This window comes from Canis lupus, chromosome 12 (assembly GCF_011100685.1).
Source record: "Canis lupus familiaris isolate Mischka breed German Shepherd chromosome 12, alternate assembly UU_Cfam_GSD_1.0, whole genome shotgun sequence".
Lineage (NCBI taxonomy): Eukaryota > Metazoa > Chordata > Mammalia > Carnivora > Canidae > Canis > Canis lupus.
The window spans coordinates 4,353,580-4,371,033 of record NC_049233.1 but is presented as its reverse complement, the minus strand read 5'-3'; the positions used below and the strand labels follow the sequence as shown (position 1 = coordinate 4,371,033).

At 43.6% G+C, this 17,454-nt stretch overlaps 1 protein-coding gene across 12 annotated transcripts in view; it reads right to left on the bottom strand.

Annotated features, from left to right (window-relative positions):
- ANKS1A (ankyrin repeat and sterile alpha motif domain containing 1A) overlaps positions 1 to 17,454 on the bottom strand; it is a 179,076-nt gene that overhangs the window by 80,664 nt on the left and 80,958 nt on the right. For all 12 annotated transcript variants that reach the window (XM_038553806.1, XM_038553802.1, XM_038553803.1 and 9 more), the window contains 7 exons: positions 14,813 to 15,109; positions 13,967 to 14,042; positions 13,576 to 13,677; positions 13,379 to 13,480; positions 11,843 to 12,039; positions 8,486 to 8,578; positions 1,996 to 2,122 (listed from right to left, as the gene is read on the bottom strand). In XM_038553806.1, coding sequence (XP_038409734.1) covers positions 1,996 to 2,122; positions 8,486 to 8,578; positions 11,843 to 12,039; positions 13,379 to 13,480; positions 13,576 to 13,677; positions 13,967 to 14,042; positions 14,813 to 15,109 — 994 coding nt within the window. The remainder of the gene's footprint in view (positions 1 to 1,995; positions 2,123 to 8,485; positions 8,579 to 11,842; positions 12,040 to 13,378; positions 13,481 to 13,575; positions 13,678 to 13,966; positions 14,043 to 14,812; positions 15,110 to 17,454) is intronic.

Sequence of the window (17,454 nt, the reverse complement as noted above, 5' to 3'; positions counted from 1 at the left end):
TTCCTTCCTTCCTTCCTTCCTTCCTCCCTCCCTCCCTCCCTCCCTCTCTCCCTCTCTTATTTCTTTTCCTTTCTTTCTTTCTTTCTTTCTTTCTTTCTTTCTTTCTTTCTTTCTTTCTTTCTTTCTTTCTTTCCTTTCTCTCTTCCTTTCTTCTTCTTCCCTTTCCTTCCCTCACTTCCTTTGCTTCCTTCCTTCCTTCCTTCCTTCCTTCCTTCCTTCCTTCCTTCCTTCCTTCCTTCCTTCTTTTCCTTTCCTTTCCTTTCCTTTCCTTTCCTTTCCTTTCCTTTCCTTTCCTTTCCTTTCCTTTCCTTTCCAAGATTTTTATTTATTCATGAGAGACACAGAGAGAGGCAGAGAGAGAGGCAGAGGGAGAAGTAGGCTCCCTGCAAGGAGCCCGATGCGGGACTCGATCCCAGGACCTCAGGATCATGACCTGGCAGTCTCTTATAAAGTGTGACATATAGTTACCTAGGACCTATGGTTACCTAGGACCCAGCAATCCCAACTTTAGTGTTTTTCCAAGAGGTGTGAAACAATGTTCACATAAAACCCTGCAAATGTTTATAGTTTTATTTGTAATTGCTAAGAACTATAAATGACCCAAATGCCCCTCAACTAGAGGATGGATAAACTGTGCTACATCCACACAGCAGAGTACTACTTGGCAATGAAAAATAACAAATTACTGATATACACAACAACATGGATGAATTTTCAGTGAATTATGCTAAGTGCAAGGTACCTGACTCAAAGAGTACATACTGCACTATTCCCATTTATAGGACATTCTGGAAAAGGCAAAATTATTGGGATTGACATAAAAACAGTGGTTGCCAGAGGTAAGGGAAGGGTGTAGGACCAATTATAGAAGGACACAAGAGAATTTTTGGTATGATAAAACCATTCTATATTTTGACTGGGGTGGTAGTTATATAACTGTACTTGTCACAACTCACGGAACTGTACACAAAAAGGGTAAATGTTACTGTATTTAAATTATAACTTTTTAGAGAAAGCTCCAAATGGAAACCTAAAAAAACCAAACCAAAACAACTACTATAAAAATGACCACAAAGTTTCTGTGTGCTGGAAGAGAAACCTTTTAAACCCGATCGTTAAAAAGAATATCTACAATGTCATACACATACTATGCACATGTTCTCTTTGTCACCCCCTACCCTCCGACAGGCCCAGTAAAAGGTGGTTCCAAAGAAACCATTGCACCCCCCATTCTTACCAAACAGTGACTGTCAGGATTGAGGGGAGGCGCCAAATAATACCCCATGGAGGACCTAGTACCTGGAAGCTATAAAGAGCTGGAAGAGGCCACAGTAGTTCCTTCAAAGTGCAGTGGGAATGGCACTGCCCCTTGTTCTTTCTGAGAACAGAGGCTGTCGCCCATCCTCCGGTAGGGCAGCATGCTCACCTCTGTTGTGACTGCGTTTAGGTCGGTGGCCTGGCTCTCGGTCCTGCAGCACTCACTCCCTCACAGAGGAAACAGATTTTTGCAGAGGCAATAAAAGTAGGCCAAGGCGACAGAGCATTCTAGTTACCGGATGGCAGCCAATCACAGGCCCCTCCCCAGGAGCATCTCACTCTGAGGTCAGGACTCAAAGCAGAGCCTGTGCTGTCAGCCTAAACCCAAAGGGACCGACTTGTTGGGCTGGTTTTTCCACAGCATTCACTTGAGGGTTTCTGACTTGAGACCCCAAATCAATCTTTGTAACACTGTGGTCCATCTCTCCTTCCACAGGGACCACCTGGTCTGTCTGACCTAACACCACCTCCTTCCTTTGCGTGCTAAAGGGGGGCAAGCCAACTCTGACACGGGGTATTAAAATGAAAGGTCATAATATACCTGCCACCTCCAACGCTGTGACACCCAACTTCCCCATCTCAAGGACTGTCACCCTCTCCTTCCCACCCAGGATCACACATTTAAAAAATCCTGTTGAGGTTGCTTCTGTTGGGAGCAGGGTGGGGGAGGGGGTGTACCTTTTGGTTTTCCGTCCCCATCCATGGATCCCAGCTTCTTTGTTTCTGCTGTTAACAACAGCTCATAAGGATGCTCGTCCTCCTCCCTGGCTGCACTTCCCTGAATCCAGGGCCTCATGGCCAAGACCTAAGAGAGAAAACACCATAGAACTTCTTATGGGGTAGCTAATACCAGGACAGGTTGTGCAGAACAAATTCGAGATTATTGGCTCCTTTTTCACCAGAGAAGAAGGGAGATGGGGAGAGAAGGTAAACAGCTCCAGGGTCACAGGGAACCACATCTGCTTCTCTGGATATGCACCTGTACCTCAAATCTCAATGGCCTTTGATTAAAACACTCTCCTTTTCTTACCTCATTTTATCCTTCAAAAAGCCATTAAGAAAATCTAAGATCCACCCTTCCCTTGCTTCCTCTCCCATCATCACAGTGGTCTACACGGTCTCTTTTCAGTGGATAGTAGCTTCCAAGCAGTTTTTAGCTAGGGTGCATCACAAAGGCCTTCTCTCTCCATGATTCTTTCCTAATATGCACACATACTACTCCAAGGCTGGAATCCTTTCCACCTTCTCAAGAAGGAATCAAATGACTTCTGACTGACCCTGAATGACTGACATTTACCAGAAACAAAGTACCCTGTGTATCCTTCTCTATTTTTGTGAGCCTTTCTTCATAGGTCCCTGGGGGTTACAGGGAAGTTTCTCTCAAAAGCTGGCTTCCTACTACACTTATGGCAATACAAGTTTAAATTGATTCCACAAAACCTCTTCTTGTGCAGTTTGGCTAGGAGAAGGGATAGATTATGAACAAAGGGGTTCAGAGGAACTCGCAAGTCCACCTAACAAATAATGGTAGCCTAACAAATGTGATTCTCTGGTACATGCAGAAACCTCTTCCTTCAGATATGCCTCACAGCTCACTGGAAATGAATCGGGTTTGTGACTCATCAGGGTTTTGCTTCTGGGAGATGTAGCTCACAGTATTACAGCCTAATGAGACAACAAGGATTCTAGTGGCCTCAGACTAAATGAGAGGCTGTGGCTCCTGTTTGGTAACAAGACTGCCACTCCAAAGGCAGAATGATAGTTCCTTTCTGAAATTCTGCTAAGCACAGCAGGGACCTCCACTTACTGAAAGCCACCTGGAAGCTAAAAGCTATTTCATTACAACGAGCCATTTGCCTGTATTAGTTACTCCTTTCACCTCTTCATAGGAACACAATTAAAGGAACAAAGAGGGACCATTAAGCAGTTCATACAGTGTCAACTTAATACCACAGGCTTTACAGACAGGAATTTGTGTTCTGCAGGTTTACACACCCATAGCTATCACTTAGCCAGAGCCCTGGAAATCTGATTCCAGTAAGTGTTCTGCACACAGCAAGGGCCCTCATATAGCCCCAGGCATGCTTGTCTGAGAGGTAGTTGACAGTCTGGATACCCAGCCTATAATATCCTTTTTTCTTAAGCAGGACAGCTGATGACTTCCATCTGGAAAATCAGGTCCACTCGACCTTCATTCATTCTGTGCCTGGCTCCTTGCACAACAACTGAAGCATAGAAGCAACAAATGCTGGGAGAGACCCAAACCATTAAAATCACAGCTCAAGAGCACCTGGCTCTGTCATTTTGCAGATGCCCAAACCAGGTTCCCAGGTGGGTCTAGGGACTTGCCCAAGGTTACATAGAGAGCAACTAGCAGAAAGAACCAGGGCCATAAAATTCACTTCCCCTGATTCTGGACCAAGATGGCCTCATTTTTTCCTGGGAAATAGGACTTTCCATCCAATTTGTAACTCTTTCCCTTCTTCAGACTCTCTAGTGAGAGTCCCCTGCTCACACCCAGACAACTTCTAGGGTGATCTTTTCTGCTTTAGTCCTGGCTCCCACCAGTTATGGGGATTAAAATCTCATAATAAAGCAATAGACTGCTTTGCTTTGAGCCTTCCTAACTCCCACTCAAGAAGCCCTGTGTCACACTGAATATAGCAATAACGGATTTTCAATAGAAAGGATTCTGCTCTTTACTAGATTATTCCCTAATCTTTTCTGCCCCTTTCTTCTAGGGCTGGCAATAAATCAAAGCCAAAAAGCCATATTTTCTGCTATAAGTAAAGCAATATTTTTGCACCAGAGAGAAGCTACTACCAGTCACCACCTAACTGTAACCAACTGAGTGACTGGTCGGGGTGTGGGCAGTTTTCTGGGAAGAGATACCATAGTAGCTGCACCTTCCCATGAATGTTTAACACATCTGAACACTGAAAAGACCATGGTCAGTATGATGCAGCTGGCAGCCCATTTGGCAGGGCAAAAACATCTCAATAGCATGTGTGCACACACATGTGTGTTTAATTTCTTTAAGCCAGTTTCGTGACCTGGTCATTAATCTAATAAGCTCTCCTAGGGCCAGCCATACTCAGCTTCCTTTAATGGCTTCTCTTTCTTAAGATTTTATTTATTTATTTATTAGAGACACAGAAAAAGAGGCAGAAACATAGGCAGAGGGAGAAGCAGGGTCCCTGTGGGGAGCTTGATGCAGGACTCAATCCAGAACCCCAGGATCATGACCTGAGCCAAAGGCAGACGCTCAACCACTGAGCTGTCCAGTTGTCCCCCCTTAAAAGACTTCTACAGGTCATCTGACAATGGCAAGTCTTGGGAATAGGACACAAACACTGAAGCTGATTGCGTGCCAAATATAAAAGTCTAAACTGTGATGAGCCAGTGCTTCCTAGGATATGAGTGTTACGGTAGTAAAGCTATTAGAGTATAAGAAATCGAGACAAAGAAGACTAGAGTCAAAACAACAACAACAACAACAAAAAAAAACAAATCAAAACAAAAAAAAAACCCTTCACTTTTGGAGAAGACCTATTCATTCAAACTATAGCAAAAATAATCTATCTTGATCATTAAAAGGATAATGATGTAGACCACATCATCTCTTTATTTATGCACTTATAATCACTAAGTAAGCAAAGCCGGGGTTCTCATGGTCTTCTAACTTCTGACTGCAGTGGTCCAACTGATTCAGACTCCCAGGCTATTCAGAAATAAGTCCTATAAGTATCTCAGAGTCCCTTATCCAGAAGAGTAATATGGAGATTTCTCCATCCATCTCTTGACACTGTTTTTATTTTTTTTAAGATTTTATTTTTTTAATTTGAGAGGACGGGTAGAGAGAAGCAGACTCCCCACTGAGCAGGAAGCCTCACATGAGGCCAGATCCCAGGACCCGAGATCATGACCTGAGCTGAAGACAGATGCTCAACTGACTGAGCCACCCAGGTACCCCTCTCTTGACACTTTTTTGACAAATTTTATGCTCTGAAAAGCCTTGGGAGAACAGAAAGTCCTCATTATCTAATATTTCTTTAAGAGCCTTGCCCTTATCCTTGGACATTAGGAATTCTAATCCAAGTCATTGTTAAAGAGGTGGCATAAGCTCTGCAATCAGGCAACAAAAAGAAATAAAAGACGTTCAAATTGGCAAAGAAGAAGACAAACTCTCCCTTCACAGATGAGATGATACTGTACATAGAAAACCCAAAAGACTCCACCCCAAGATTGCTAGAACTCATACAGCAATTCGGCAGTGTGGCAGGATACAAAATCAATGCCCAGAAATCAGTGGCATTTCTATACACTAACAATGAGACTGAAGAAAGAGAAATTAAGGAGTCAATCCTATTTACAATTGCACCCAAAAGCATAAGATACCTAGGAATAAACCTAACCAAAGAGGTAAAGGATCTATACCCTAAAAACTACAGAACGCTTCTGAAAGAAATTGAGAAAGACACAAAGAGGTGAAAAACTATTCCACACTCATGGATTGGAAGAATTAATATTGTGAAAATGTCCATGCTACCCAGGGCAATTTACACATTTAATGCAATCCCTATCAAAATACCATGGACTTTCTTTAGAGAGTTGGAACATCATCTTAAGATTTGTGTGGAATCAGAAAAGACCTTGAATAGCCAGGGGAATATTAAAAAAGAAAACCATAGCTGGGGGCATCACAATGCCAGATTTAAGGTTGTACTACAAAGCTGTGGTCATCAAGACAGTGTGGTACTGGCACAAAAACAGACACATAGATCAATGGAACAGAACAGAGAATCCAGAAGTGGACCCTCAACTTTACGGTCAACTAATATTCGACAAAGCAAGAAAGACTATCCACTGGAAAAAAGACAGTCTCTTCAATAAATGGTGCTGGGAAAATTGGACATCCACACGCAGAAGAATGAAACGAGACCATTTTCATACATCCAGACACAAAGATAAACTCAAAATGGATGAAAGATCTAAATGTGAGACAAGATTCCATCAAAATCCTAGAGGAGAACACAGGCAACACCCTTTTTGAACTTGGCCACAGCAACCTCTTGCAAGATACATCCATGAAGGCAAGAGAAACAAAAGCAAAAATGAATTATTGGGACTTCATCAAGATAAAAAGCTTCTGCACAGCAAAAGAAACAGTCAACAAAACTAAAAGACAACCTACAGAATGGGAGAAGGTATTTGCAAATGACATATCAGATAAAGGGCTAGTATCCAAGATCTATAAAGAACTTATTAAACCCAACAGCAAAGAAACAAACAATCCAATCATGAAATGGACAAAAGACATGAACAGCAATTTCACAGAGGAAGACATAGACATGGCCAACAAGCACATGAGAAAATGCTCCGCATCATTGGCCATCAGGGAAATATAAATCAAAACCACAATGAGATACCACCTCACACCAATGAGAATGGGGAAAATTAACAAGACAGGAAACAACAAATGTTGGAGAGGATGTGGAGAAAGGGGAACCCTCTTGCACTGTTGGTGGAAATGTGAACTGGTGCAGCCACTCTGGAAAACTGTGTGGAGGTTCCTCAAAGAGTTAAAAATAGATCTGCCCTATGACCCAGCAATTGCACTGCTGGGGATTTACCCCAAAGATACAGATCCAGTGAAACGCCGGGACACCTGCACACCGACGTTTATAGCAGCAATGTCCACAATAGCCAAACTGTGGAAGGCGCCTCGGTGTCCATCAAAAGATGAATGGATAAAGAAGATGTGGTCTATGTATACAATGGAATATTACTCAGCCATTAGAAATGACAAATACCCACCATTTGCTCCGACGTGGGTGGACCTGGAGGGTATTATGCTGAGTGAAATAAGTCGATCAGAAAAGGACAAACATTATATGGTCTCATTCATTTGGGGAATATAAAAATTAGTGAAAGGTAATAAAGGAAAAGGAGAGAAAATGAGTGAAAATATCAGTGAGGGTGACAAAACATGAGAGACACCTAACTGGGAAATGAACAAGGGGTAGTGGAAAGGGAGGTGGGCGGGGGGTTGGAGTGACTGGGTGATGGGCACTGAGCGGGGCACTTGGGATGAGCACTGGGTGTTATGCTAAATGTTGGCAAATTGAACTCCAATATAAAAAATTGAAAAAAAATAAAAAAGAAGTGGCATAAGGCATTTATAGAGACATAGCTCCAATGAATCTGCTCCAGGTTTCTCCTTTTAAAGATTTTATTTTATTTATTCATGAGAGACAGAGAGGCAGAGACACAGGCAGAGGGAAAAGCAGGTTCCATGCAAGGAGCCCGACATGGAACTCAATCCCGGGACTCCAGGATTATGCTCTGGGCCAAAGGCAGCGCTAAACCGCTGAGCCACCCAGACATTCCCCACAGCTGATTTTTAAATTAAAGAACAATAGGCCACTGAATGAGCTGTAAAGTAACCAAATTATGTAATATTTTAAATAAATACTGAACATTTTCTGCACAGTGGGAAGTATTAAAGGAGCATTCTGAAAATGAAAGATCATAGAAGATATTTTCTTCATATAACCAAGAGGTAATATTGAACTATTGACTCTATGATAATATTTATTTTTTAAAAAAGATGGACTAGACTTCTCAAATAAACTTCTTTGATTTCTCCCACCCCCACAACTCCCACTTCTCTTCTAATTGAGTCTTTGTGACATTTTCCATATTTGTCTTGGTAGATTCTTCACGTGAAATGAAGAAGAAAAATATGAAAACAGAAATATGACACTTGGGGCAGAAGCACCAAAGCTTGCTAATGTGACATAGTCTCTACAACAGTGATTAGGGGCATAGTCTACATTTTGTGTCAAAAGATGACACAGGAAAAAAAAAAAGCAAAAAATCAAACTCTTTAGCTACTGGAGCCAGAAGAAATTAGGCATGGTTATAATTAATATGCAATGTAGATCAATAATGCCCGTCTGCTAGACAGCTCCATTAAAATTCTTTGCTTAATACTTCTGAGTGAGTTGGAAAGGTCTTGTTCCAGATTACTGACATACACAATACAAATTTACTGATCCAAAGAGGCGATAAGAAAATGAAAAAGCACAGTCGTCTTTAAGCACACATCAACGTATTTTCCAAAAAATCATATTTCAGTGATGGCAATAAACCCTCAACCCTCTACCTCAGAAGCTGTCAAGGGAAAATACTTCTTATCTATGCGCTCTTCCTCCTCTTCATCGGGTGGTGGCTTTGCAGGAGGTGGTGGACGTTCCCTCTGTAGAAGAGAAAAAGTATTTCACTACCTCTTTTTTCAAATATCTAACTTTCTGTTCTTATCTTAGCCCTTGGAAATGAAAAAGAATACTGTAAAGAACTCCCCTGAGAGACTAAACTCAAGGATCTGTATCTAAACAGATGGCTTAGTATCTGCACATATACCACCTCCTCCACACACATACACACGTAAAATTCAATCAGCACGCGCCTCGCTTTTTGATGTTTGTGGCGGAGATTGTAAACACTTCTTTCATATTCTACACCATGGTGAGAAATATTAGCACTGAAACCATGGAGCTGCATCATCAGAAAATGTCCTTCATCATATCCATAATAAAACTCTAGCCTAGGAAGGCCAATGGCTCAACTTTCTGACAATGTTAAAAAGAGGAAGTAAATCAAAAGAACCAATTTGTCTAAGTTCTAACAAACCCAAGTTATTAAGGAAGTAATGAGGAAAGTAATCAAAGATAAAAATATCAATTTCTGTTCAAACTCAAATGCTACCCCCATTTATTCATCAAAGCTCAGAACAGGTCTCTAATCCTTGGTCACCTCCTTCAATGATTACTATTATGTATCATTCATATATGAAAACCTTTCATCTCAGCTTATTTAAAAATGGAGTATTTGTCAGTTATCTGCCCTATAGCAAGGACTGGTAAGCTCTTTCTCAAAGGGCCTCTCCAAGAGAGGAAATATTTTAGGCTTTGTGGTCAACCCTGCCACTGTAGTACAATGTAGACAGAGAAGATATGTAGATGAGTGTGGCTGCATTCCAATAAAACTTTATTCACAAAAATGGGCAGCTGTCTGTGGGCCATATGTTGCCAATCCATGCCCTAGAGCAAGAAGCACCCTTAAGCAGAGATTCATGAGGTCAAGCGAGGTAGATGACTTTAGGAATACACACAACATCTGGTGGCAGAAAGCTGGAGAGGTTTGCCGTTGTACCTGCAATATCGTCAGCACTATCAACAGTCCAAAGTCCAAACCATGCTTCATAATCAACATTCCTACCACAAACCTGAACCAGAAGTTGGCTTGTAGCCTCATTCCCTGGCTTGTAGGTTAGTGTACTGTGTTGCTAGAACAGGAATATTTATAAAAGCCAGGGTGGAGGCACCTGCTGAATTATGCAAGAGCCTCAGAGAAGTCTGCAGGATGTCTCCCATGTCCCAGGAGCCACCAGGGTCAGTTAGCATTTGGTTAGCATTTGGCATCCATGATCTCTCTCTGTTAAAATATGCCTCGGCACTCAGTATTCTTGATAAATCAGCCCTTCCAATAGTTACTGGAACCAGATGGATGCCCCACGGCAACAACTTCAAAACAGATTCGTCTTTTCAAGCCAAACAAAACTATTAGATCAGATTGTCCACTCGGATCCACTTTTCCTAGCTGTCTAACTGCAGGAGTGCAGAAACAAGCTTGGTTCCTTCCAGGTGTCACCTCCACAAGGAAGGGGATGGGAAAAGCAGCAGGCCTGTAATCTACACCAGTTATCCAACCCTGGGGTAAAGATAGCTGAGGAAAAATGAAATGAAACACAACAACAGCAAAAAGGGTCCATCCCAGAAGCCTTCTCAAGACTAAAGGAGCCTAGAAAAAACAATACGAGCTCTTCTTGTGCAAGAAGTGATCACCAGGGACTCTGGAAAGAGAGAGAGAAGCAAAAGCCTCTGCTTTTCTAATGTGAAAACCCTGACCCAGGTCCTGTAAGCACCAGGCTGATTTATGCTCACCGTCCATTGCATTTGTAAGACACAGAACAGTCAGTCCCTTGGCCACAGTTAATTACCAAAGGCCAGGAAGGTAGCACAGCCACAACATAGTAAAAATAGCAAAGCACGCAAACGCCCCCCCACCACCACCCCCAAATGCGTCAGTTTTTACTTAGCAAGACCACCAGAGGATAGATTCCTGGAGTGGGACGGAACAAAGAGACTATAAATCAGCGAGCGGCTAAACCCACAGGAACTGGGTCATTCAGAGCTTACTTCAGGAACCCTGCGTTCTTCTTGTAAAGCCTCCAGCTCCCTCTAATGGACATCACCTGTAAGGACCATAAAGCGATGCTCTTCTCCACAGGTGAAAGTGAAACAAACCAGCTCTGACCACGGAAGCACCGTGCTGGTGGTGCTTGGCATGTATGTGTGCTTCCACCGCTCACGGGGGGTTTTATCAGCCCTTGATAATACCCACTATGGCGGTCTACTGCAAGACTGGTGGGCTTTGCCAAAATCCATACAGAAATGATGGGACTATTCTAGGACAAGGCACAGAGCCTAACCAAAAAAGAACATGAAGAAACATCAAGCCATCCCCAGGCACATCTGAAAAGGATCACCTGGTAGCCAAAGGGTCATCCAAATAGTCATGGGGAAGATTCAGACCAAACAGAAAGGCCAGCCTCTCCAACAGGAAGAATTAATATACACCTGAAAATATGCTGCAAGTTGGGATCACTGGGATTCTGTTAGAGCAACGGCAAGTTCGGCAAAAATGTGGTGCTCTAAGCCTGAAATTCTTGTGCCCGGCAATGCAGAAAGGAAGGTTGATGGGACTATGGATTCAGGCTTAGGCTCAGAGTAAAACCCTGAGGGAGAAAAAGAGAGTAAAACATCTTGAGAAGGATGGACAAGACTGGAAGCAGAAGCAAGTACTAGAGAAAGAAGCAGTGAGATGGGAAGGTAGACCTTGGGAAAGAAATGGCTGGAGAGATTGTAATTGGGAAAAAATGGGAATGCTGCATGCTAACACATATGATGTCTGATTAAGCCTTGCTACCGCCCTGCTGAAGGCAGAATCTGTCCAGATCCAAATGGATAATGCTCCGAGGGCAAATGGAAGGTGCAAATGCACTCCAGGTAGTCAAGAACTTACTTCACTGAGCTCTTTCACCGTGGAACTGCTCTCCAGAGAGAAAACTAACAATACACAGCAGAGACCCCAAAGACAGAAGTAGCAGATGCCAAAGGGGAATAAAATGCTTCGATCTGCTCTAAGGCCCAAAACTAACAGGACAATGCACACATATTATGCTGAAATCAGAAAAACCAAAATTCGACCTCAAGGCACTCTATACGATTTAGCCACACTAAGCAAGAGTGAGATGTGACAGTGCCCAGAGGGACACGGAAGCAGGGTGCAGGCCTCTGGAAAGCGAGCCACCCTCGGAGCACAGTCCCTCTGCCATGCCCCAGTGAAGCACAGGCTGACAACACAGTCCCCAGCTTGGTGAGGGCCCCAGGCCACATACAGGCCTCACTCCAGCAGCCTTCACTCCTGCTGCCTCAGTCTCCTTGTTCACAGAGTCTCGGTCAGACGATCGCCCACTGGCCATGCTGTCCAACGAATGGCAGGAGACGGCATTATATAGCGCCTCGTAGGGACCCTCCTCTTCAGCATTTGTGTCAAAATCAATGATCAGTTCAGTCACTGCTTTCTCCACATCACCTGAAAAGGTCAGAGAGTGAGAGTCAATGGCTGGAGAGCAGTTTCGGATTTCCAACCACTGCAACCACCCAAAGCCCCTCATCAGCCTGAATTTGATGAACAGTAGCTGAGAGCAGGAAAAGAAAATGACTGCTTTGCTCCAGGGACAGGAATCAATACAGAGAGTTTCAGTTGCTCTTTATACCCTGAGACTTAAAGAGATTTTTCTCTAATTCACTATAGCAAATCCTTGACGTCTATGAGGGATACCTCCCCAAGACCTTTATGAATTCCCAAGGACCTCAATGCCATCACAGCATAACCTTAAACCATAGAACGTAGCAAAGTATAACTGCAAACTTAAGTAATCCTTTAAATTCTGTGATGCCTTTCTGACATCTTGGAGGCTGTGCAAGGTTAAACTCACTCACCAGAGACCTAGGAACCTCAGACTACCTGGGATCTGAGTCTGCGACTCTGAAAAGTTACGGACTGTTGTGGATCAGCCATCTCCGGGTCTCTGGCAAATAGTCAAAACCGTAACTGTAAAATCCTTGAAAGCTAACATCTTAGTGAACTACTAATCCCATTACTAGTAGATTATGAGGTCAAGAAAATGTATGGGGGTGGTGGAGGAGGGGGTAGACGAGGACTCCACAGTGAAGACAGGCCGAGCACCCTCTAACCTCATCCTGCACTCCTCTGAAAAATCCCTTTCCCCTTCCAGTGTCTGGTTTTGTTCTGTTCCTCTGGCTGTCTTTACCGTGCTTTGTAAATACCTGAAGGAAGGTGTCAGTCAGTATTTTGTCTTTCTTGTTCATCATACCTGGGACCCAAAAGGCTGCTCGATAAATCTGAAATGGTGGATTTCAGGGGCTAATGATGGAGAGGCTGGACTGCCCAACCTAGTGCCCAGACTGCATTTGTTAGCCAAATGATATAGTATCAAAATCTGCCATATACTGTCTACCAACCAGATGACACTCGTTTATTATTTATTGAGGGCCAACTGTGCTTAAAGCATGATAGCGTGTGTATAGAAAAAGGTTTCCTTGAGATTTGAATTCATCTTGAGATCACCCTGTCTATGACACATCCCAAAACAGACCTCACAGAGCCAACTATAAATTAGAGAATAAGATAAAGTAGGAAAGAAGAGGTCCAAGCTCAAAGGCCTAAGGTATATCCAATAAAAAAAAGTTCATATACTAGCTGGAAACCAATACATTTGATTATGAACTTATTAAGTACTCCCAACCCCCTGAAGTTATTATTTAAATGAAGCTTTTTGCATTCTACCAAAGCCAGTTCAACTCTTCAAGGTGAGAGCCCATTGGTTGGCAGAGAAAGGCCGCCTTACCCTGAGACTTCTGGGATATGGAGTCCATATTGGAGATGAGAGGTCCCTGGGACCTGAGGGTTTTATCAACCTCTTTTGCACTTCTTTTTCCAGTCATGTGATCTACGTGGAAAGACAAAAAAAGCTTCAGCAAATACAAATTCCTTGGTTTGGCTAGTGTGTCCCCAGGCCAACCCGACAGGCAGATGAACGGGTACCTTCAATAAGTGCTGCTATCTGCTGGCTCTTTTGAGAAGGCAGTTCCCGGACAGTGTCTAGGGCAGTCAGGCCACGGTTATCTTTGATGTTGACATCGATTCCTAGAAAGGCACACCAGGTTGAACAGGGGGAGTGAGCAGTTGCAAGACAGCCTTAAAGGGGGTCCAATTCCAGGACTCCTAACGCTCCCAGTAGCACAACCAACATTTTTCATCCAAAGACATTTAATCCAGCTCTTGTAGAACAATTTGTACACTTGCAATCAACCAATGGAGACATACATACATTGGGTTGGAGGGCAGCCAGCAAAAATCCCCCTCCAGGGAGGCTAGGGAGAAACAAGCCCACCCCGGGCATGCTGTGTAGACGAGAGCGCTGCCGACCTCTCACCTGCAGCCAGCAGGATTTGCACCACATCAGTCTTGCCAAACAGAGCAGCCTCATGCAAAGCACTGCCCTTCTCCGTCTGGAAAGCAAACGAGAGCGCAGAGCAGCATGTCATCAGAACAGTGACCCAGGTTTGGTGTGGCTCCACACGACAAACGGGATATAGACAAGAAGGGGCAGGAAAATAAAATAAACCACACAAAGTCCTCTGTCATTATCTTTCCTACTTTTCTTGTCTGTATTCCGGAACCACAATTGTGGCCCAGACATGAAGTGTGTTTGAAATGCCACCATCAGGCCACACAGGAATAACTGTGTAGCAGCTCTTGGAGCCACCTATTGGTGAGAGCTCCTCAAAGCTCCCCCTTCCTGGCTGAAAGGAGTAATGAGAAGAAAAGTACCAGGGGAAAAACAAAAAACCACCTTGACGTCCCATGTGGTTTGGTCAATGCAAATCCTAAAGACAGCAGGGAAATGCCAAGTCTCCTGCTGGCAAGATCAAGTTGAGGGGACTTTGCAGGTGGCCAATGCGTGCGGTGGGAACACCTGTATAGGAAGATAATGAAACTGTTCTAATTTTGAGAGGGAGTCCGCAAGCACATCTTTTCAGGGCATAATGACTATATGTTACCCCTGAAAAGAAAAACATAAAAAATAACAATAAAACAGTAATGGACTCACTTGAGGAGTTTCCCTGAAGTTTTCACATTAAAATGAGTCAACAAATGGAAGCATTTGACACGTGGTGAGAAACGTGCTAAATGAGAACACAGCCCAGCAGCATGGTACTTGTGCCTTCCCTAGAGAGACCAGGCCCCCTGAGCCCAGGAGGTAGATGTGCCCCACTACCTGGTAGTTGCTATCCATGCCGGCGTCAAGGAGGACCTGGACCACAGCTTTGTGGCCATTCCTTGCTGCCAGGTGCAGAGGGGTGTGCTTTTTAGTGTTGCAGCTCAAGAGGTTGGGGTGTGCATTGAGGAGCATCTTCACCACCTCTAGTCTCCCGTACAGCGCGGCCAGGTCCAGAGGGGTCTCAAACTTGTTGTTGCGCATGGTGGGGTCCGTCAGCTCCTCTAAAAGGACCTTCACCACCTCTGTGTGGCCGTACTGTGCCGCACAATGCAGGGCCGTCTCGTTGTCGTTGTTCTAAAGAGTTTAACAAGCAGATCCTGTCAGAAAGGTAACTGGCAGACTGGCATATGACTTGGGATGCACACGTGGAAAACCACTGAAATTTAAATGAGAAAAATAGCAGCGATATTTGGAGGCTACTAGAAGTCGGTCAGATTCCAGATATACTCCCCAGCAAATAAGCCTGGCCACTCCCATCAGCCACACTGTGCCCCAGTACTGCCAGAGGGGAGCTGTCATCAGAGACTATCAGATTTATAGTCTCCTCCTGTGTGCCATGAAGGAAGTATCTCCTTGCAAGGAGGTGAACTGAGGGAAGGTGGCAGGCCTTGGGCCGAAGCCCTGGAACACATGAATGCCAATAGTATCACTGCCATTGACTCATTTTAAACTTCAACTGGTTTTACAGTTTATATTCAGTTAGCCCTGCAGTACTGATTCTAGATTTGTTGACCATCCACTGCCTTATATGAAAGCTTTCTTGAAAGAGTGTGTCATTTGCATAGCTTCTTGCATGCAAATCAACCAGCCAACAATCAAAGTAACAGAGTGGAGCATCATGCTCATCACGCTCATTCAGATATCAGCCACAGCCATTTCCAGGGGGAGGGAGGTACTGGAGCTCTGTCACAGAGGAACTTGGGGGAGAGGGGGGCCTGCTGTCACCCTGTGCCTACTCCCAGAGCCTGCACCAAACAATGCATGCACAAATGACAACACAGGGAAGTGTTTCTTATGTAGGAAAGATTCAATCACAATCACACACACGGGAATGTTTTGTGAGAGGTGCAAAATATTCAAAGTTGTAACAGGACCATCAATTCAAATTCACAACCCCATGGTCCTTTAATGCCAATTTTGTTTCAAAACAGGTAGAACCTGGGATGAAATAGGAGAAGTTTGTGCTTCAACCATCAGGAGCAAAATGTTAGTCATTCCAATTGTGCTCCTTCTTTTACTACTACTGCCAATGTATAATTAGAGCAGGAATAAAGTAATTTCCATGACTTCTCCCCTTTTTTAGATGCACTAATGAAAATAATTCTCCCACAAGATTTTGAGATTCCTAAGTTTAACCAGGAGTCTTCTGCCACTTTAGGGAAACAAAGCTTAGAGGGTGATGTGTCCATCAAGTCAATATTGTGCACCTTTCAGTGATCAAAAGGTAAAAATGCAATGTTTCCACAACTGCTTTAATTCTATTAATTACATTAAAAGTAAGTCCAGGAGTTACCCAAACACACATGCAATTCCATCTGCTTTCAATCTGGCATTTGACTGCATCACTTTTTCCAGCTACACCAAGTGTACCAGAAAGATCCAGAGCCACTGGGAGTGAAGCCCCCAAGGTCAGAATGATAGAAAGAAGAAATTTTAAATGAAATAAGGACAGAAAAGGTGGTAGCAGGAGCCACATGCAAAGATAAATGCACACAGATAAATAGAGGAAGCAGCACTGAGCTCAAACACAGCTCAAAGAGAACAGCAGCTGAAGTGCAGGCAGCCTTCACTGGCCACAGGACACAGCTGGTTAGCAATGGCCTCCTAGGATACAACTGGGCCCAAGGGGTGGGTTACATGTCAACCTAAAAGTCTGAAGGGAAGGGGAAACTCTGGGCAGAAAGCAGATCTTTGGGGTTCCCAGTGCCAAACCAACCACTTAAGACCCCCATTTGGAATGCCCATTTCCAATTGAACACCAGGTGCTCCCTGAGCCAACTTAGAGCTGTCACTTCATGTTCTCACCATGAAAGGCAGCTACATCAACAAAATACACAGGAGCTTTCTTTACAGTGGTTCCAGGGCAGAGCAGCAACCCAGAGAAGTTTTAAGAGGATTCTCAGGGTTTTACATCTCAAGATTAGCATGACAGCAGGGCCAAGAAAGTCAGCTTATTCTTATTAAGACTCCAATTCAGAAAAACTTGTTTACTCTGAGGCAGACACTGCTGTCTCTTTTATATCCAAGTTGTCTCCCAACAACTCGAATAATCTGTCCTCGATTTTGTTAAAAAAAAAAATAGTAGTATACCGTTAGGGCCTGAAGAACTGTAAAACTCTAAACTATCCAGCAGGAGAAAAAAAAAAAAGAAAAGAAAAGAAAAATTTTCTGTTTTTTTTTTTTTTGAGAACTAAAGCAACTACCACAAAGCTGCCTTACTGAAAGCAAAGTCTTGATCACTACCAGACAAATTTCCTGCTTCTGTTAAAAATGGCCTAACCACATCTCTGCAGAATGTTGTACTCAAATTCACAGTGTAGAAAGCATCTTTTTCATGCTTCAGTCTTTGTCAAACCTGGTCTGGTAACTATAATACTCTTGAGTTGAAGTCTGTGGTGACCCCATCTCTCGATTATTGA